This window comes from Athene noctua, chromosome Z (genome assembly GCF_965140245.1).
Source record: "Athene noctua chromosome Z, bAthNoc1.hap1.1, whole genome shotgun sequence".
Classification (NCBI taxonomy): domain Eukaryota; kingdom Metazoa; phylum Chordata; class Aves; order Strigiformes; family Strigidae; genus Athene; species Athene noctua.
The window spans coordinates 16,812,019-16,831,874 of NC_134077.1; the positions used below are offsets into that span (position 1 = coordinate 16,812,019).

At 39.8% G+C, this 19,856-nt stretch overlaps 1 protein-coding gene across 1 annotated transcript in view; it reads left to right on the plus strand.

The window, feature by feature from the left end:
* GHR (growth hormone receptor) overlaps positions 1-19,856 on the plus strand; it is a 134,754-nt gene that overhangs the window by 99,899 nt on the left and 14,999 nt on the right. The window contains exon 4 of the mRNA XM_074932365.1: positions 19,398-19,527. Coding sequence (XP_074788466.1) covers positions 19,398-19,527 — 130 coding nt within the window. The remainder of the gene's footprint in view (positions 1-19,397; positions 19,528-19,856) is intronic.

Below are 19,856 nucleotides of genomic sequence, written 5' to 3' on the forward strand. Positions count from 1 at the left end.
GATTTCTGTAAAATACAGGGCGTGATACTGAGATTGTCACCTCAAATGAATAAATTAAGCAAAGCATCAAGCAATTGAATACTGAATTTTGTAGTGAGATGTGTAAGGAAGACTTAGCAGATGGCATTGTTAGCTTTGCTACTGATGTATATTTTATTTTAACACATATATTTTATGTGTTTCTGGCATTTTATGTCTCTCTTCTATCATGTGGACACTGTCTACTCACTCTACTCTCACTACTCATCCCATCTTCCAACAGTTTTTCTGCCTTATGATAACGTCCCAAAAATTACTAAAGTTTTTGAGTTTTGTTTTACAGCTGTAACTGCAGTCTCTTGACTACCATAATTATCTTTTTTTTCTCCTTTGAAATGTTAGGATTTAATTTGGATGCTTACCTCAAACTTAATCATCTAGAAATGAAACTGGAAATTTTAATAAGGTGTACATGGGTATTTCCCATGTTCTTTGGCTCCTGGTTTTGTTGTAATACTTTATACTTTTAAAATCATCTTTTTAATGATAATTTCACATTCCCATTTATTCTTCCTGGTAGAACTAATATAGTTAAAAAATAAAAAAAATGAAAGAGTGAAGAAATTACCTTTAGTTTTTCAAATTTCAAACACAACAAAGCTGGGTAGTAAGCTTGTATAAAACTTCATGCTATTGTTATTTCCTAAACTGGCATGCTTATTCCTCTTTAATATATATGTATCTCAGATTTGTTAGAGCCAGAATTGCTGGAGCTGTGTTATACTGTCAACACAGAGATGTTAGCCAAAATTTCAGGTTCATTTAATCAATATAAACTGCTCTCCATAAGTCCATGTGTGCAAGTGCAAACCATGCAAGCTGATTTCTTTTGTCTTTTATGCTTGTTCCTGCTGCTGGACTCATGCCACAAATCAAGACAAGGTACCAAATGGTTTTCTGCTTTGAGCCTCTTACTCCATGCTATGTAGACCAAATCACTTTTTTAACTGTGCAGAATCACTGGCACTCAGATTTATGCCCCACTGCCAGTGAAAGAATTGACCCCATTTGTGCCTGGCTGCTGATTCCTGTACCTTCACTGCTGTCTTGCCCATGCTGGCACAAGTATTTTTACAGTCACGTGGGAGGCTGGTTTGAGGAACTAATTCGGCTGGAAAATGCTCCTGTTTTTCTCCCTAGTGTTAGCTGTCAGCCACTTCCCTTCCCTGGTCCATCGTACCACCTGGTCATACAAGCTCTTGGAGCAGGAGAGAGAGCAAGTGGCCCGGTAACCTCCTTGTTCCTGTAGCATGGCCTCTGTGCCTGCTGCAAGAGTTGACTGAACTGAAGTCAAGTAGGAGAGATCAGTATCTTCAGATGGCAGATCAGACAGAGCACCTCAGCTCTTTCCTTAGGGGCATCAATTAAGCTCTTTGAAGTTAGAAGGCAAGAATCCATGTCTTTGCACCCAGAAAGCATGCCAAGTAGCCCAGGGAGAAGAAAAGTGGTAGAGCCCACCCAGAACAAGGAAGGCTTTGGGGCAACATCAGTGGCGCGTGTCCATAGCACCCTGGGAAGTGTTCAGTGGGGGGAGTTTTCACAACACTGTGCTGTGATGAAGAGATGCCAGGCTTATTTGTAGAGATCAGACACAACAGTCTGCATCACAGAAAGATTCTCTGCGCTCCCTTGCTTTGATAGGAGCAGGGAACACACAAAGAAATTATCCAACCTGTAGCTATAGCACATACTGTCCCTCCTGCTTTATTTCAGTCTGGTTTTTTAGGACATTATTTTATTTAATGTTTAGGATTCTTAGCTACCTCTTGATATGTTTAAGGAAATCCCTGAGAGCATCAGATCCTTTATGGGCAACCAAGGGACTGGCAAGGTCAGTGTAAATAAGGATCTTGGGGGCCTGACAATACTAAAACTGCATCAAGTAGTTGTGTCAAAATGCATTCCCGTTCCTGTAAGTGTGAAGAACAGCTTTGTGAGCTGTGGATTGTAATTGCACCATTAATTTTATGTTTGCATTGCCCAAGAACAGCAGTGTCTACTTGAGAGTCCCTTGCAAAGCCAATCCTGGACACATGTGCTGCAGCATAGGGAATGTGGCTTCTGTCACCAGGATTGTGACCCTTTTTCAGCTCAGTTGTCATAGAATTGTAGAATCAATGGATGGTTTGTGTTGGAAGGGACCTTAAAGATCACCTAGTCCCAACCCCCCTGCCATGGGCAGGGACACCTTCCACTAGCCCAGGTTGCCCAAAGCCCCGTCCAGCCTGGCCTGGAACACTGCCAGGGAGGGGGCAGCCACAGCTGCTCTGGGAAACCTGTGCCAGTGTCTCACCACCTTCACTGTAAAGAATTTCGTCCTTATATCTAATCTAAATCTACCCTCTTTCAGTTTAAAACCACTGCCCCTCATCCTATCACTACACTCCATGATGGAGTCCCTCCCCACCTTTCCTGTAGCCCCTTTAAGTACTGGAAGGCCGCTATAAGGTCTCCCGAGAGCCTTCTCTTCTCCAGGCTGAACAACCCCAACTCTCTCAGCCTGCCCTCATAGGGGAGGTGCTCCAGCCCCCTGGTCATCTACGTGGTCTCCTCTGGACCTGCAGGTCCATGTCCTTCTTACACTAGGGGCCCCAGAGCTGGACACAGGACTGCAGGTGGGATCTCATGGGATCAGAGCAGAGGGGCAGAATCACCTCCCTTGACCTGCTGACCACACTTCTCTTGATGCAGCCCAGGATAGGGTTGGCTTTCTGGGCTGTGAGTGGACATTGCTGGCTCATACTCAGTTTTCCATCTGCCACTACTCCCAACTCCTTCTCCTCAGGGCTGCTCTCAATCCACTCATCCCCCAGCCTATATTTGTGCTTGGGATTGCCCTGACCCATGTTCAGGACCTTGCATTTGGCCTTCTTGAACTCCATGAGGTTCACACAGGCCCACCTCTCCAGCCTGTCCAGGTCCCTCGGGATGGCACATCCCTTCCCTCCAGCACATCGACCGCATCACACAGCTTGGTGTCATCAGCAAACTTGCTGAGGGTGCACTCGATCCCACTGTCCATGTCTCCAACCAAGATGTTAAACAGCACTGGTCCCAACACTTTGTCCTCCTTTCTCACAACTGTTGCTGTTTCTTTTAACATCTGGAGGCTTTCACCAAGACAAATCATATGAAGAGCATGTCTGCACATCTCTCTTCTGCAAGCCCTGAAGCCATAGCATCTCTTGGCTGGCTGATGAGAAAGAGAGTGGAGAGAGGTGTTGTAAAATACAGAGGGAGTTTTCTGTGTCGCCTGTGGGTCCTCTGTCTCTGTGGCAGTCCCTCTTGTTATATTAGTTTTCTATCTCAGGAAAGAAGGCTGAGCTTAAATATTATAAGTTGAAGGACCATTACTGGATATATCCACTCAGAGATTTTTTTCTTTGTAAACTAAGCTGATAGGTATTTCAGCTCCTTGTTGTTTCAGTAAAGATTAGTTTGTTAAAGATATCTGTGATTGCCTGGACAATGTCAGATGTGATCCATGGGTTTGCTTATCTTTTCAAAAGAAATAGCTCTAAGAGCAGCTGGAGAAAAAAAAAAGATTTTCATGTTTCTTAAATTACCAAGAGTTTTTTTCATATTTTGAAATTTAAATAGTATTGTTTGAATTTTTATTGTCTTGGGCCTGATTCTATGCTGTGCTACGTCTATATGTAGTAGCTAATCATACATCCTAATACCATGGCATAGCAGAATATCAGGCTTAGCTGAAGTTGTTTGCATTTTATTTCTGGAGTAACCATCAGAATATGATGGCTCATGTCATTCAGTATAGTTTTGTCTTGGTCACTGACATAAACAAGGTGACAGAAACACTGAAGTTTGCCATAAACTCAAAACTTTGCAGATTTCAGTGCTGACTTGAGCCTTAAATGGTCCCTGTGGAGTTTGCGTATTCCCTCTGGAGATCTTTATATGCAGCACAGTGCTGAGTGTTTCAGAGTAGGTGAAAGCAATCAAGATAGCCTCTCTAGGCATATTGATTTTTTCTAAAGCCTAAGTCCCTGTCCTAGCGTTACTTTTAGCCCAGCTATAAAGGGAGGGTGCTGGAAGTCGCAGGAGGGGACTTGCTCAGAGAGTTCCAACTCAGCTTTGCAGGCCATGAGGCAAACCCTGTAACACTTGCCTCACTCATGCCATCAGGATTGCAAGCTGAAGAAGAATTTGTCTCTAGAGATGCAAATAAGCATCCAGGCTTGGAATGCTGAGCTCAGCTTTCCTGAGGCTAGTCCAGCACTGTGACCAGAATTCAGCCCTAATGAATGCCTGCTGAGGAAGGGCTTTTTGGTGGAAATAGTGTTGTTCTTTTGGTAGAGTCTTTACTTCAGTGTTTCAGGAGACAAAGCCATGTGTTCCACAGCCTGCAAGATTCAACATTAATGGCGATGTAAACCTGTTTGGTTGTTGGTTGTTCTGGCCTCAAAATCAATGATGAAGAGCAAGCATTATGGGCTCTTATTGATGAGTTCACCTCTTAGACATGCCAGTAAGTGCAAGTAGGTCTGCAATGTTGCAACATGCTCTACAGACTGTTTGCTTTTACCATCTAGTCTTTTTCCTCTGTTGTGAGCTTTTTGAGATCCAATCTTTTGCTGTAGCTTGTGCCTTTCTGTTGTCTTTCTTGAATGTCAACCTTCCACAGAAAGATTTAGCTCTTACTTTTTATCTGTTTTCATTAAAAAATTATTTTGTAGCTACCCAGAATAACAAAGATTGAATCTTCTGAAAGAAACAGTGTTTGTTTCAGATGAGGATTTTTACATCGGTGCAGCTTGTGTATGAGCCTAGGCTGGTTCATAAGGCAAACACCAATTTGTGCAGGTTTTACTTTCTGACTTTTTGGAAAACCAGAATAGATATTACTCGTGGCTGTAATACAGAAGAATGGGTGTCACTTAATCCGGTTGAATAATCACATGTGTATATTTGCACGTCTTTCTGATCATAGGCAGGTGTATGTTGCTGAAATCTTACCTTATCTTCTTATGTAAAATTATTTAGCCAGTCTCCTGCTATAGCTTATGGCCTCTCTGACGATCAGTCAAACACTCAGCCAAGTGTTCATTTCACCAAGTAAGGCAGCAGGGAGCACTGGCCTCCCTTGTGCCATCAAGCCTGTGAGGCTGTCTCTCACTGTCCAGATTTGGAAATGGCTTTGAATCTCCTACCCTTGAGATCAACTTGGCATCGAGCACCCCTTCCCCACTAGCTCAGAAGCATCCCCTTCACAGTGCTCTGCTGCTCTGTGGGGTGTGAGACAGGAGTAACTGCTGCCCAAGGCTACAGCAGGGTGTCCGGGGGCAGGTGACATCTGTCCAAAGTGGGGGGACAGGGCTGCTCCCCCCACCTGCGTGGGAAGCCAAACACCCATCTCGTACGTGGACATGCAGTTCCAGCCTCCGGTCAGGCAAAACCAGACCTCTCATTCCACATACAGCTCTTTGAGATACAGAGAGTCTCAAAATTTAGGTTCATTTTTAGTATCTGTTCAGCAGTTGCTTTCTACAGCATACATTTAAAAAGAAGCAGCTTCCAAGTATAGGTATTGTTAGGATTTATAGTTCATGGCTTTGGCGTTTTTTCTTCTTTCTGTGTGCAATATTTTCCTTTTTTTTCCTCTGTCTTTTTCTACCTACTTATTCTGGGCTGCTTCTAGCTCAACATAACATCTGAAGTGACTGAAAATACAGGGATATTTAAAGGTTAGTTGAGGGGTTCAGCACTATAAATCTCAAGGTGAAGATTCTGCAACCATCTTTGACAAAATCTGTTGAAACACGGGCCATAATGTATAATTCATCTCACCTTTCCAAACTTGCACTGGCCCTGCAGGACCATAAAGATTTAGTGTTTTCTTAAATAAACTGAGACAGTATGATTTAGTATATAACCAAAAATTGGATCTAAGTAAAACGGTGACATTTCACAAGGTTACTCTTGTTGCTGTAACAAAAGCAGGTGTCTGTATGGTGAAAGAATGGGAATAATTAAGAATTTCTGAACCCAATTAGAATTGCAGTCAAGAAACAGTATACTGTGGGAGATATGCTAGGTTAGTCATCATAAACATTACTTTTTCTCTCTTCAGATATTACTTAGTCATTAAAATCTGATCAAGCATGTAATTTGTGTTTCATTTTAGCAGATTTTCTTTTATTTAAATACGTTACTGACAATGTGCCAAAGCTGGTTAGTTTTCCTTTCATTTTCTTTCACATAATGACATTACACATTATCTGCTATAATCAGATGTTTGCATTTGCTTTTTGCCCTAATGTTTTCTCATTCTAGTCTTACCATTCAGTCTCTCTTTTCTTAAATTGTATCAATATATCCTTGTAAATATCCTTATAAATACTATCCATAACTTTTCAAATTTAAGAGACCTGTGAGATAGCATATTTTATTTTAAAACAATCACAACTAGGAAAATCTCACAAACAGTTTCCGTATAATACTGCTGAGAGTGTGTTGGACTTCTGTGAGTAATAAAAAAAATTACAGTTTATATGTGTCCATAGGCATTAGGATCTAACAGTGTGAACCATGGAAACTCCACACATAGTGTGATGGTGAAAACCTGGTTTTCAAAAATGCAGGAAGATTCAGAGATCCTTCAGAAATGGGATAAGAATGAACATTGTAGATTTCTAAAATTCTACCCTTTAAAAATTTGAAAAATATTGCTATCAAAGTCTTCCTGTCGAAAAAAGAAGATAGCATCCTTCTTTATTGAGGTCCACTGCATTTGGACCTGCCAGGAGTAATGCAAAAGACCTCTGACTGTGTGGCAACATGATAACATCTATGAGACCTCCTTAAACACATTCTGAGGCAATTTCTTAGAGAAATTTAAATGTAGTAGGAAGTCATAGAATGACTTGCTACCCAAAACTAAACTGGATCTTGGCTTTCTCTCTCTCTTATACTTGTATAAATCTATTTTACTTGCTGATGGTGATTCATACAGTAGTAAAACCAGCACTGATTAGAGAGGAATTTTTCACTGAAGTGGAAAAATTTCCTTGAGTAAAACTTAGTATCACCCCCCAGGGATGTTCTCACATGAATTATCCTGATAGCTATTTTTATTTATTATTTTGAAGACAAGACTAACCCTCTTGCACTCACCATGTGTTTCTGCTCACCTGTAGAGGGGGTGAATTATCATTTAATCCCATGTGCCTCAGTGCCAAAAATGTAATTTTGGCCATTTTGTGTAATTATAGCTTGTGGTTGTTGCTGAGGAAGTGGTGTGATTATAACTTTATTCTTCAGACCTGTCTGAGTAGCAAACTCTTTCTCTTACTATGCAGGGGTGCAGATGGAATCACAGTTGCTGAGACCACGGTCAAGATAACAGAAATCTGGCTAATGCATGCAAGTGATCTGTGGGGTGTTGTAAGCTTAATTTTCTCTTACTAAGGCATGGCAGCAAAATCAACAGAATGACTGCCAGCTTAAATGGTGCATTTGTTGACACTTACAGAATAGCAGAGGGATACTGAGAAACAAAGGAAGAGAACAAGGAAAATTGGGCCAGAAGTGAGGTGATGCACGATCGCTGTGGGGGATGGATTCTGCAGTACCTGCCTTCAGGCTTTCCAAAGCTAGAGAGTCTGCAGAGCAGGAAAGGTCTATCTCATAGCAATACCTAGCGTCAATCTGTAGTACATATATCAGTGATGAATACCTGTGTTTAGAAACCTGAATGTAAATGGAGCTTCCTAACTGACTTGCAATGCAGTCTGACACACTAAAGCAAGATGATGCCAGGATTTTCTGAGTAATCATTTTGGCTTTGGCAACTGTTCTTTCTTCCCACGTTCTAAGCCCAGCTGGGGTTCATGTAACAAACCTCTCTTCTCCCCCCATTTTCCCACTGCAAAAAGCAGAGAAATGCATATTTTATAATAACTTCAGGGGAATTATATGTGATTGTTTGAATGATAGCTTGAATGAGGGTATGTACATAGCTCTTAATGTCTTTTGTGTCCAGAACCTGCTGACTTTAAGTGCGTATTAGAGAGCTCCTAGAGGAGAAGGAAGTACTATTATAGATGGTAAGAACATTTTTTGACTGACCTATGTTTCTTGGATTGTTTTAAAGAATCATTAGGCTTACCCTTATTGACAGTGCCTATTAGCCTTTTGTTCATCTAAATAAACCATGAAAACTATATTGCTTCTTCATGAATATCACTCAGAAGAATGAGCCCCTTCTTGGCATAGTATCCATTCTTTTGTCAGAAATGGGGTCTTAGGCATGCTAAAGGCTAATATAACAGTAATTCTAGAGACCTAGGTTGGTGTTTAGTTAACTTGAATGTTTGCTCTGTGTTGTCCAGTCAGGAAATGGATGTGTTTTAAAATTTAAAAAACCAGGTCCCTCTAAACTCCTTCTATGGTTATTTGAAAAGACTAGTTTATGAAAAGACATTGGAGGAAGATGAGAAACAAGCCAAGTGAGAAAGACCTATTTTTTAATAGTGATCAAACTTCAATATATCTCTGGAGTCTTAATTTCAAGTACTGAGAAGAAAAGCCCCCACACCTCTGTCTTTGGCTCTTCTCTAAGCTCTGAAGCCCAGGACTGACAGCACTGGGTTCTCATAAAGAGGGAACAGGTGTTATAGAAAGTCAAGTTCAGCAGAGGATACATAAAACTTAAATCACTTTTGGCAGTCTGTCAGGAAAAAAAAAAAAAAAAGAAAAAAAAAAAAAAAGGTATTTCCTTTATAAATATGTCCACTGTTCTTTTGAATATGATTGTTTTGTCTAAATCTCCTCTACAATAGTAAGAGTCTGGAGGAATACTTCAGGCCACTCAGCACCATACAGAAGATCGTAAGAGTCTTTTAGGCTTATAGCCAGATCACAGAAATAAAAGCTGAAGGAAAATATGTATTCTGTTAAGTTCAACTCTCTTCTGAGTCATGAGCGCTCCCCGTTTGCATGTTGTCTAGTGCTTTGTTTATCCTATTGTTGAATTGCCAATACTTTGAAGGGGGTGTTTTTCTGCTGCTAATGTAATTCCATCAGTCTAATATCATTGGCGTGACTTCTCTCTCCTTTGGTATTTACATCATACCAAATTTCAGAGTAAGTTAAAACGTATCCAGCTCAGCAACTTTTCCATTTTGGGAAGAATATCAGATACTCCCTGTTTATAATTTTAAATGTGTCACATACATTTCCTTTCGTGTGCAAAAGTCCAGCTGGGATCCAAAGCTTGTATGTAAGTCATGGCCTTAAGAACTTGGTACTCTGGTTGGCTGGTTGTTTTTTCCAAAGAAAACTAGTTTGTAGATTAGAAGGATTCTTACATGATATCTCACAATATTGGCTTCTTTTCTGACAATGAAGAGTGAAGATTGTTGCTTTATAAATACTATTAAAAGGACAATCCTGATAGGTCTACAAGAACTCTACTTAAGCGGGGGACGGAACTGTTGTCACAGTCATTTTCATTTTGAAACTCACTAGAAAGGATGCTCTTAAAAGAACACTACAAAACTGCAAAGACTCAGGTTCTTGCTAAGTTTGAGAATGGAGTGGAAAAGAATATTTATATTCTTTTCTAGTTTGTTTTTAAAATTTCACTGGATTTTCTTTGAAGCTGCTAACTCATAGTTTATGATTCATTGCAATATTAAAGCTCTGAATTACTGAACAGGCAAACATCCTGGATACAATAATCAAATAGACACTATAAAAAGCACAGGAGAAAAGCTGCATGCCAGTTCTAAAACACTCAAATCAATTCAGTCTTCTTTGTGACCCAAGAAATGACATTATGGTCCAGATGTGCAGAAAGGGTGAAAGTACTGTATAAGCCCCTGTATACTTCACAGTCTTTGTAAAGATGAAACCAGGTGGCTCTCATCATGAAGAATTGTGAAGAATGAGCATGACTTTCAGTCTTCAGTGTTCAAAGCTGTATGCAGTTTTCAGTCATCACTGTCACTGATCAGAGTACAGGAGGTAACTCCTTGGATTGCTTTGAGGGCTCAACTTTTGTTTGGTGCACGTGCCCTGGTTGTGTCAGGTAGATCATGTAGCGGGACTTTTCAGAGGAATCTCTAAATGACAGGTCAGTAATGTCGCTTGGAGTTTCACTCTAGGTGTGTAAGGTAACAAATAATCCTAGTAACAGCCTCTGAATGTTTTTTGTCTCTTTAGTTTTTTATATTGATATATGGTGACTGTAACAGGGAACTTCCCTCTGGAGTGAAGAACAAGACTGCTGCTGACTTTTGGGAGTTTCCTTCAGAGACATTCAGATGGTTGTGGATAAAACTGGCATTTTTCCTTCACTTACTTCACTTGACTAAAAACCACACCAAATTCTACTACTTCAAATTTCAGATGAAGATTGATGATTTGTACTCTATGAAAATCTCTGTAGAGTATGAGACAGAATTCTTCTGTCATGTATGAAAGTGTTATTGCACATAAATTAGAAAGTCATTATTTTGAAGAATGGTTAAAATCTTCCAAAGCCAGAAGTAGCCTGAAAGTTCAGCATTGGGAAGTATGAGAATTTACAACTTGACTCATGTCTCCCAAAAGCAGCATGAATTAAGAGGACAGAATGTCAAGAACAAGGCCAGATTGAGGGCTACTATCTTTGTGAGTTACTTCATTGAAATGTAATGAGGGTGTGGAGAGGGAATAAATAACATGAAACATCAGGATGCATTTGTGCATAAGCAGCACTGTTTCCATGATGAAATACAGAGTTTGGGACATAGTGTCATTGGTAATTGACAATACACAGCTGCATCTGTCTAACGAAACCTGGCAAATTCACGGGCCTGCTTTTATGGAGCACTGATTACAGTGATTACAGATTGAAACCTTGTTAGGTTTGTGAAGACCTCAGTCCTTCTGTTGGGTTGTCATTATTCTGCAAGTGTCCTTAAATAGAGGTGCACTGCATCATTGCTTGCTTGTTCTTTTCACACTGTCCTTAGAGCCACCTGCTTTCTCCTCCAGTCTCTTACTTAAGTATCTGTTTTGGGTGATCCCAGATACATGCAGTTTCTTCTCTATATTATCAGGATATGTATGTGCTGGACCAAGAAATTACCATCTTCAGTATTTAAACTGAGCAACAGTGTGACTGCAAGTTTGTATCAGCTCCCATGTTTCATCTATAGTTTGCCAATATTATGTTTCTTCTGCCTTCACCTCAAGTATTTTGCTACCCTTTTCTGTCATCCTCTCATACACTTAGGCGTCCTCTTGTGCTTTTCTTTCCAAACATGTAATCTTTTCTCATCATTTTTTTCTCCTGTGTCTCTGTCCTTCTTTATCTTGTGCTCCCTGCTTTTGCTCCCTTTGTCCACTCCCCCTGCAGATGTTAGCTGTGCTGTAACTTTTCTTTGTAAAAACACTCCCCATTTTGTTCTCATGGTTTGCACTTCTGTTGTTTGTTTTCCTAACACTGGTGTGCAGCCGTTTGCTGTCACCTGGCACAGCGATGCACTCACTCCACTTGTCCCCCACTGCCTCTGCCTGTCTCTGGTGCTCGAGGCTTGGTCCCGTCTTATTCCCTGGCCAGACCAAAGCATGACTGTGCTGTGTGTTCACTGTTCACTCCAGCACTGATGAAGTGCCCCCTCTGCACAGCTTCTTCTTTATATGAAAAGAGTTAATGTTAAAACAAGACAGATAAATTGTCAGATTTAGTCAGGTCACGATGCACCCTAGCATAACTTTTCCATGAAGGTAATTGTAAAGTTGCAGTTCTTAACCTATGTTCACACCTAACAGTCTGGATACCCAGAAACTTTTGAGTATTTTCCTCTTAGGGTTTGGGGAAGATGAGTGTCAGCTTGGAGCCTGGTTTGGGGATGCCAGATTATACTTCATTTTATCTTCCGGAAAAATGTTGGTCCTGTTTCTGAGCACCCACCTCTGGGGAGAAGCTGGCAGCTTCACAGGGGCTGTGTCTCAGCTAGGACAACCCTTCACCTCTGCATGCTGGCTTTATTATGCTGCATGATGGTGAGCAATATGTTTGCTTTTAGACAGCTATTAACTTTGAATGCAACTTCAGACTGGAAATTGCTAGCACGTGTGCAGGAGAAAGAAGGATGTTGGACACTTTTGCCAGTACTGTAGAATTTGTTTGTTTTGAGAAGGACATGGAAGACCTTTTGTGATGTTTGCTCATTGCACATACTGTTTGTCCATGGGACCTCATTTGTACTTCTATATTTCCTCATATGCCCTAACACGTTAGTCAATACTGAACATCTACAGCAATGGTCATAACAGATAAAAGCATTGTTCATTATTTTTTTTTTATATACTTTCTTGAAAATGTAATTTCAGTTTGAGTTACAACTATATAATCAATTAATAGATAATTAGAATGTGTTTGTTACATTAACTGCCTTTCATTTACAAACATTGTGACCTCCAGGTCTACTTCCCTTTATGTGTTATATATATATATACATGTAGGCAGGCCAGTTGATACGGTTTGCCTGTAACAGAAATCATGTGATTCCACCACTGCAATGGGAGGGCATGATTTCAAAAGCACAAACCCAAGACCATGGAATATGGCACATGTCCACATCCTCACTCATCCTTGTACTGTTTCATGGGCAGTAGTACTGAGTAATGCTGCATGATTGTTTTTCCCCCAGTCCTGAGCTTTATTTACTTAATTTTTGTGTGTACTATTATGGACACCACATGAGTGAGCCACATCAATTTCTGTTCTGTGGATCCTCAGTAGCACAGAGAATGTGCAAAACCAGCACAGCCATTGGGCTTTGATGCTGTGGAAAAGCTCTGCTTCTGCAAGGCTTTTATTTTTTTAACTATATCAATCTCACTTGACAAAAAAAGGGATAAATTTGTGCTGGAACAGTCTGAAACTGAAGAGCCATTGCCTCTTCATGTGGTATTACCAAGCTCCAGGATTGATTTTTTTTTTTTTTTTTTGTTCATTGATTATGTTGCAAACTTGCTAAAAAATCCTTCTGGCATTCCCCAAAACACTGTGCACACTTGCCATCTGTTATGCAGGGATGCCTACAGATTACCGCTCAAAGCAGTCTTCAGTGTAGAGGTGAAAACATATGCCTCTTTCATGTTCCTCAGCAAAACACTTGTATTTATCAGGAGGTATTACAATATTTAGACTTACTCCATGGACAAAACATTCTCTTAAGCAGCATTTCTCTTCAGTTTTCATTGCAATGTAGCATCTTAGTTATTAAACTTTACTTTGTTTCTCTTGAGTAGGTTATGCAAAAGGGTCTTATTTATTACTGATGTGAAAGAAAATGTCTTCTTTTCCCCAAAAAGTTGTTCCAGAACTTTACTGTTGGCCCTTCATGGACAGGTTGTACCTAGAGCAAAGGCTTAGTCCAACTAGCAAGCAGCCTGACGAGGAAGTGACTTTGTTGTCTCCACTTACCATATCCCACTCTCTGTATATGTGATATCTGACAATGTATTAGTATTAGACTGTACCTATTTGAAATATCGTCATTTGAACAACAACAGATGTTCATTTTGCTGCACAATTTGAATGAATCAGAATGTCCTGATACAAGAAAAATCAGCCTTCCTTTATTAAGCTGCCCAACATTTGTTGAGCTTCGTGGATTCAGAAGCACAACCTAATTGATAGAGCATTCACTCTCAATGTACACATTTAAGCTATAGTAAATAACATTCCAGGTCTTCATAACTGTTTCCAATTTTAGGTTTAGTTAATTCCCCTGCTTACATTTCCATTTCCATCTTTCTCTATTATGCCTTAGCAATGACGCATTGTGTATGCTTTGAGAGTGAATTACTAGAGGATGTATACTGTTGCATAAGGTTTCTTCTGTCACTGATTTGCATATTGGAACATGTTATTCTTCTGTAACTCTAAGTTTGCTCTAGTTTTGATAGGTATTATAGATTCTGATAATTCTGCATAAAGCTTCTAAAATTACTACAACCAGAAATACTTCTTTTTGTCCAGCAAAAATATATCTTCTTTTAAAATTTTGTGTTTGATTAGTTTGATTTATTTGGATCATTTATATCCTCATTAGTATATTACCTACCCATAGGTGAAATACCCTTGCTAGTAAGAGACATTTCTGTACAACTTGTGTACTGATCCACCATTGCTCCCACAGAAGTACTAATTGCTCTGGTGGCAGTAGGACTTTCCTGAAGATGATGATAACCTATTTTATTACACCCTGGTTATAAACTCCTGTTCCTTACTCTTCCACACTCAAAGGGTGTAACCCTAACCCTAACTCCCTTTAAATTTAAATTTTATTAGAGGGACTTTTAGGGAAAAAAAACAAGGAAACATAATATCTAAAGGAATTAGCGTTCTGGCACCTCTAGATTTTTTTTGTTTTTAAGTTAATCTTTATTTTTAGCCTATTTAAAGTCCATCCAAATTTTAGGATTTGTTTTGGTTTGAAGTCCATCTCTATATATCTTTCAGTAAGCTGCAGTTACAGTACCATGTTCTCTTTTTAAAGATTGAAGGACATATGGCATTGAAACTACACTAAATAGCAAACTGCAGGCTGGTTACACACAAACAAATGTAAGTAGAAGAGATGGCACATCTGCATTCCTGATTTTTTCCATAAACCACCCTATTGTTTTAGCTACTGTTTTGGCACAGCTTCTTCTGTTTGAGTCAGAATTTAGACCATGGCTAATCTGTGGTCATAACATCATGAGATCAGAATGTGAAGAGATTTTACTCTTTGCAGCACAGTTGTGGCAGCTGAACATTTACCTTCAGCTAAACCCAGGGGCACGACTAAGAACTCTTCTACCAAATTTTTAGTAGCCAGACTGGAAGACACAGATTTACCAATTTTTTCCATGTTTTCTACTGTTGAATCTGCATATTCAGCCAAGCCATTATCTTGAATGAAGCAAATGGTTTTATTCATGACAAATTGACTGGAACTTATTGGATCAGGTAGGAAAAGAGCAAGTGTGTTTCCATGTTTTGTTCTGCTTTTCTAGTCTATTTAAAATCTCAGTTTGACAGCCTTTACTTTCAGTACCCTGCTGCCTTTATGCCTAAATACATTCAGCTGAACTATTGTGTTAATTTGTCACATTCTGGTACAGTTTGTTCAGGAGACGGAGCTCACACAGGGTCCTGTACAACATTGATAATTGACTTGTGTGGGAAACAAGGAACTCAGGAGATCTACTCCAAGAGTGCCAAGCCTTATACAAGTCAGTATGTCAGTTTCCTTCAGTCAGTCACAAAAGCCTGTGGTTTTAAAGGCTGGAAACTTCACACAGAAACTGGAAACAATCAATCAGAAGATATTTTTTTGTACAAATCAGACTGGTCACTGCATATACATATATATATATATATGTAAACAAATAAACCAGAGTATATGAATCCCAAACAAAACTGCTCCCTGATCAAAAATTCTTGTGCCTGTTGAAGGAACACCTGTGAAACAAAGAATTAAGAGTCCTGTCATGAGGAAGGGGAAAAGAATGTAGGGTCTTAGGGATACATTCTTCTGAAGTTAGGGTGTTAGAGACCAAGTCTTAATCTGTATTCTGTGTGCGCTGCTAATCCAGTTGTAACTGATGCTACTTCTAGCTCTGTTATGATCCATTTTCTTAGAAGAGTTTGTACATCTTATGGTCCTTAATTTAGCTTGTATATAAAGTTAGTGAATTCAACAGAATTCTTCATTAGTATATTGTAGAGCCTGTATCTAAGATCCTGATGGACCTCTCAAAAAGTGAGGTTTGATTCCATTCAGTTCATTTCATCACATTAAGAAGTGACAGTGTGACTTTATTTACTCCTGGAGATGAGGACATGGTCTGCCTGGGCTTTAAATATTGCACGTTCTAGCTATAAATACAGTGCAGGCATCAACAGAAATATTCTAATTTAGGAGGGTTTTCCAGTATATAATTTTCTAGAATTCTTAACCTGCTTCGGTGAAAATGCTATATTTGTTCTTGATGTATGTAGCTGAGGATAGAAACGGGAAAAGCCGTAACATGTATTTCATTGCACTCTGTCTGTTTATAGAAAAAGAGAGAGACTCATGTCTTGTTGATTATAGGTATTGTGCAACTGAGACAATTTTACTCGTGTCTTTTGAAGTTGTCATGGTTTAACTCCAGCCAGCAATTAAGCACCACACAGATGCTCTCTCACTCCCCCTCCCCAACCTTCCCTTAGTGGGATGAGGGAGAGAATCAGAAAAAACAAAACTCATGGGTTGAGATAAAGACAGTTTAATAGGACAGAAAAGGGAGGGAAAATAGAAATAATTTTAAAATATACAAAAGAAGTGATGCACAATATAATTCTCACCACCTGCTGACCAATGCCCAGCCAATCCCCGAGCCGTGGTGTCCCCCCACCACCTCCCCCCAGTGTATATACTGGGCATGGTGCCATAAGGTATGGCGCATCCCTTTGGCTTGTTAGGGACAGCTGCCCTTGCTGTGTCCCTTCCCTGCTTCTTGTGTGCTCCCAACCTCTGCTGGCAGGGCAGCATGAAAAGCTGAAAAGTCCTTGATTTAGTGTGAGCACTTCTCAGCAACAACTAAAACATCAGTGTGCTATCAACATTATTCTCATCCTCAATCCAGAACACAGCACTATACCAACTACTGGGCAGAAAATTAACTTTATTACAGCTGAAACCAGGACAGAAGTAAAGGCACAGAATTTCATTCATTTTTCTTTGTTTTGTTTTTAAAAAATGATTTGATTTCCAGTTAAATAGAAAAGGAGGTTCAAGGTTGAGAGCTGGAACATTCATAAATTTAAAAAGTTGTAATACTGTTCTTGAATCTTTTATTCTGTTTTATTTTGGATCTATGTTATGACAGTTTGAAATTTCATGATTATGTGCTGTTTTTAACAAAAATCTCTACCATGTAAGAATTTTTTGATGAATAATATAAAAGGGTGTAAAAGCTGAAAATCAAAAGTATTCTGGGATTTAGGCCAAAGCTGTCAAATATTTAATACCATACCAAACAAAATCAGGGCCAGTAGTCAAAATGTTTTGTTTCAATATTTTCTGAAGAGAACAGTGTGATTTAATTCATTTGCTGCAGCACTTTGTTTCAAAATTTATTTCAGTTTTTAAAAAAAATTTACGTTCAATGAAGAGGAACATGCTGACTAAGAAAGAGAAAAAATGCTTTCTGTTTAAGTCTTTCCAATCAGACATGAGTTATTTTAGGTTAGCGAGGAGGGGGGCATGGTATGAGGGCTGTAGGAAATGTAAGCCACCCAATTTACAAAATCACTTATTTACATACATATGTTCAGGTGTTGTTCAATGTCTAGCATGTGAAGTGAGGCAATGATACAGGATGAGCAAAACAGAAATCCATACTGTTCATGTATTAGTTACTGCGTGATGTGGATGCTTGGCAGTGCATAATATAAAACATACAATTTGAACCATTAAGCCCAAGAAATACAAATTTCCTTGGCATTGAGTGGCTGTGTCTGAGTTGCAACAAAAGGAGTCAGCATACAGGAAGGCTACAAAATCCTCATGCATAGGAGAAAGCATCTGGTGGATGTGAATGTCTGTACCTTAATACTTTTTACAACTTCAAGTATAAATGCTTTGTACTAAATATTATCATAGAATCACAGAATGGTTTGGGTTGGAAGGGACCTGTAAAGGTCATCTCAACTAGATCAGGTTGCTCAGAGCCCTGTCCAACCTGGCCTTGAATGTTTCCAGGGATGGGGCATCTAACACCTCTCTGGGCAACCTCTTCCAGTGTTTCACCACCCTCACTGTAAAAAATTACTTCCTTATTTCTAGTCTGAAATTCTGATATTCACAGTGTGATACTTGCAAAGAACGTCCCATGCAGAGTCCTGTAGTAGCACCATGTCATTCCCTGGCCAGGGATCATTTCACCAGTCGTAAATACCTGACTAATACCTACATTTTAAGTGCCTTATGGAGAAATTTTCTTAAATAAATGATGATGTTTCCCAGATAGTCAGTGAAGGGAGGTAGACATTTCCATGTGCATATGATCTCCCCCTAGAAAGCTTTACAAGCCAAATAGGAAACATTAGCATTAGACCCGTAAAAATCAGGAAAAAGTACTTACTTTGAAAGCAGTGAGTCATACCCACATCTTTTGTTTTTATTTTTCTCACATGGGTTGATGAGACCGACTAACTGTAGCAGTCATTTCATGGCCCTGCATCATTTCAGTTTTGACAAAGTACAGAAATTATGAATATAGAAGCAGCATGTGACAGAACAGACACGTGCTTAGGGCAGTCTTTATCTCCCTTAGAGCAAGGTTATATCTACACAACGTTGTATACACAAACCTGAACTCAGTTCAAGGTAGCTACTCTAATGAGTAGACACATTGCAAAACTGCTCAGCTGGGTAAATACTAAGCTCTACGGTACCACACTTTCTTTAAAGCAAGTGCAGTGCTAATTCAGGTATATCTGTACTGAACTAATCAAACACAACATGACCAGCCAGTCAAAAGCGGTGATTATCCTGCTGTATTCAGCACTGGCGTGGCCTCACCTTGAGTGCTGCGGGCAGTGCTGGGCCCCACAATTTAAGGAGGATGTGAAGGACCTTGAATGCATCCAGAGGAGGGCAGCAAAGCTGGTGGGAGGGCTGGAAGGCGTGTCCTGTGAGGAGGGGCTGAGGGCTCCCTCCCTGAAAAGGAGGCTGAGGGGCGACCTCATTGCTCTCTACAGCTTCCTGAGGAGGGGAAGTGGAAGGAGGTGCTGAGCTCTTCTCACTGGTATCCAGTGACAGGACACGTGGGAATGGTTGAAAGCTGTGCCAGGGGAGGTTTAGACTGGACATCAGGAAGCATTTCTTTACTGGGAGGGTGGTCACACACCGGAACAGGTTTCCTAGAGAGGTGGTCAATGCCCCAAGCCTGCCAGTGTTTAAGAGGCATTTGGACAATGCCCTTAACAACATGCTTTAACTTTTGGTCAGCCCTGAGTTGGTCAGGCAGTTGGACTAGATGAGCATTGTAGGTCCCTTCCAACTGAAATAGTCTTTTCTATTCTGTTCTACTACAGTTGTGTGTCAGTCTGTGATTCTAACACTTTCACACTGCACGAAAGAGAGCTTGACCCATCTTTCAGATTTTGTTTCTACAAGCATAGTCATCTACATATATGCACATAAACGTATTTAAATCTTGCCTCATTGTGCATAAGGAATTGAAAGAAAAGTTAATTATTCATTAAAAATGCTGAGTTTCATTTTAGCAGCATGTTAGTCTGGCTTATGGATTTGTTTAATGTGTCTCCTTCTGTCCCCTGCCATTTTTCCTGACAGACCTTTTACGGTGGCCACAAATCAGCAAGTGCAGATCACCTGAACTGGAGACATTTTCATGTTATTGGACTGATGGGAATTTTTATAACCTTACTGCTCCAGGAAGAATACAACTATTGTACATGAAAAGGTAATAATATGGAAAGAACAAAAGAAAGAGTAAAAGAAAGAGAAGTTTTTGCTATGGCTGTTAGCTCGTTGCTGTTAATTTTTTGCTGTGATATGAGCCATACTGTTTTAAGGCCATAAAACTGTGGTTTAAGTGCATATTTTCAATGTCAGAATTTGTTGTTGTTAATTATTAAGCAATTTGCGGCAACAAGCATTACTTGGCAGATAAGAACACATTCTTATTAAACTTACGTCCAGGTTTCAGAATCCAAAACTGAACACTGTGTGGCTTGGGAAAGGAGTTTTTAATAGGAAACTTCAGTTTATTCCTTATCAACATAACTTGCA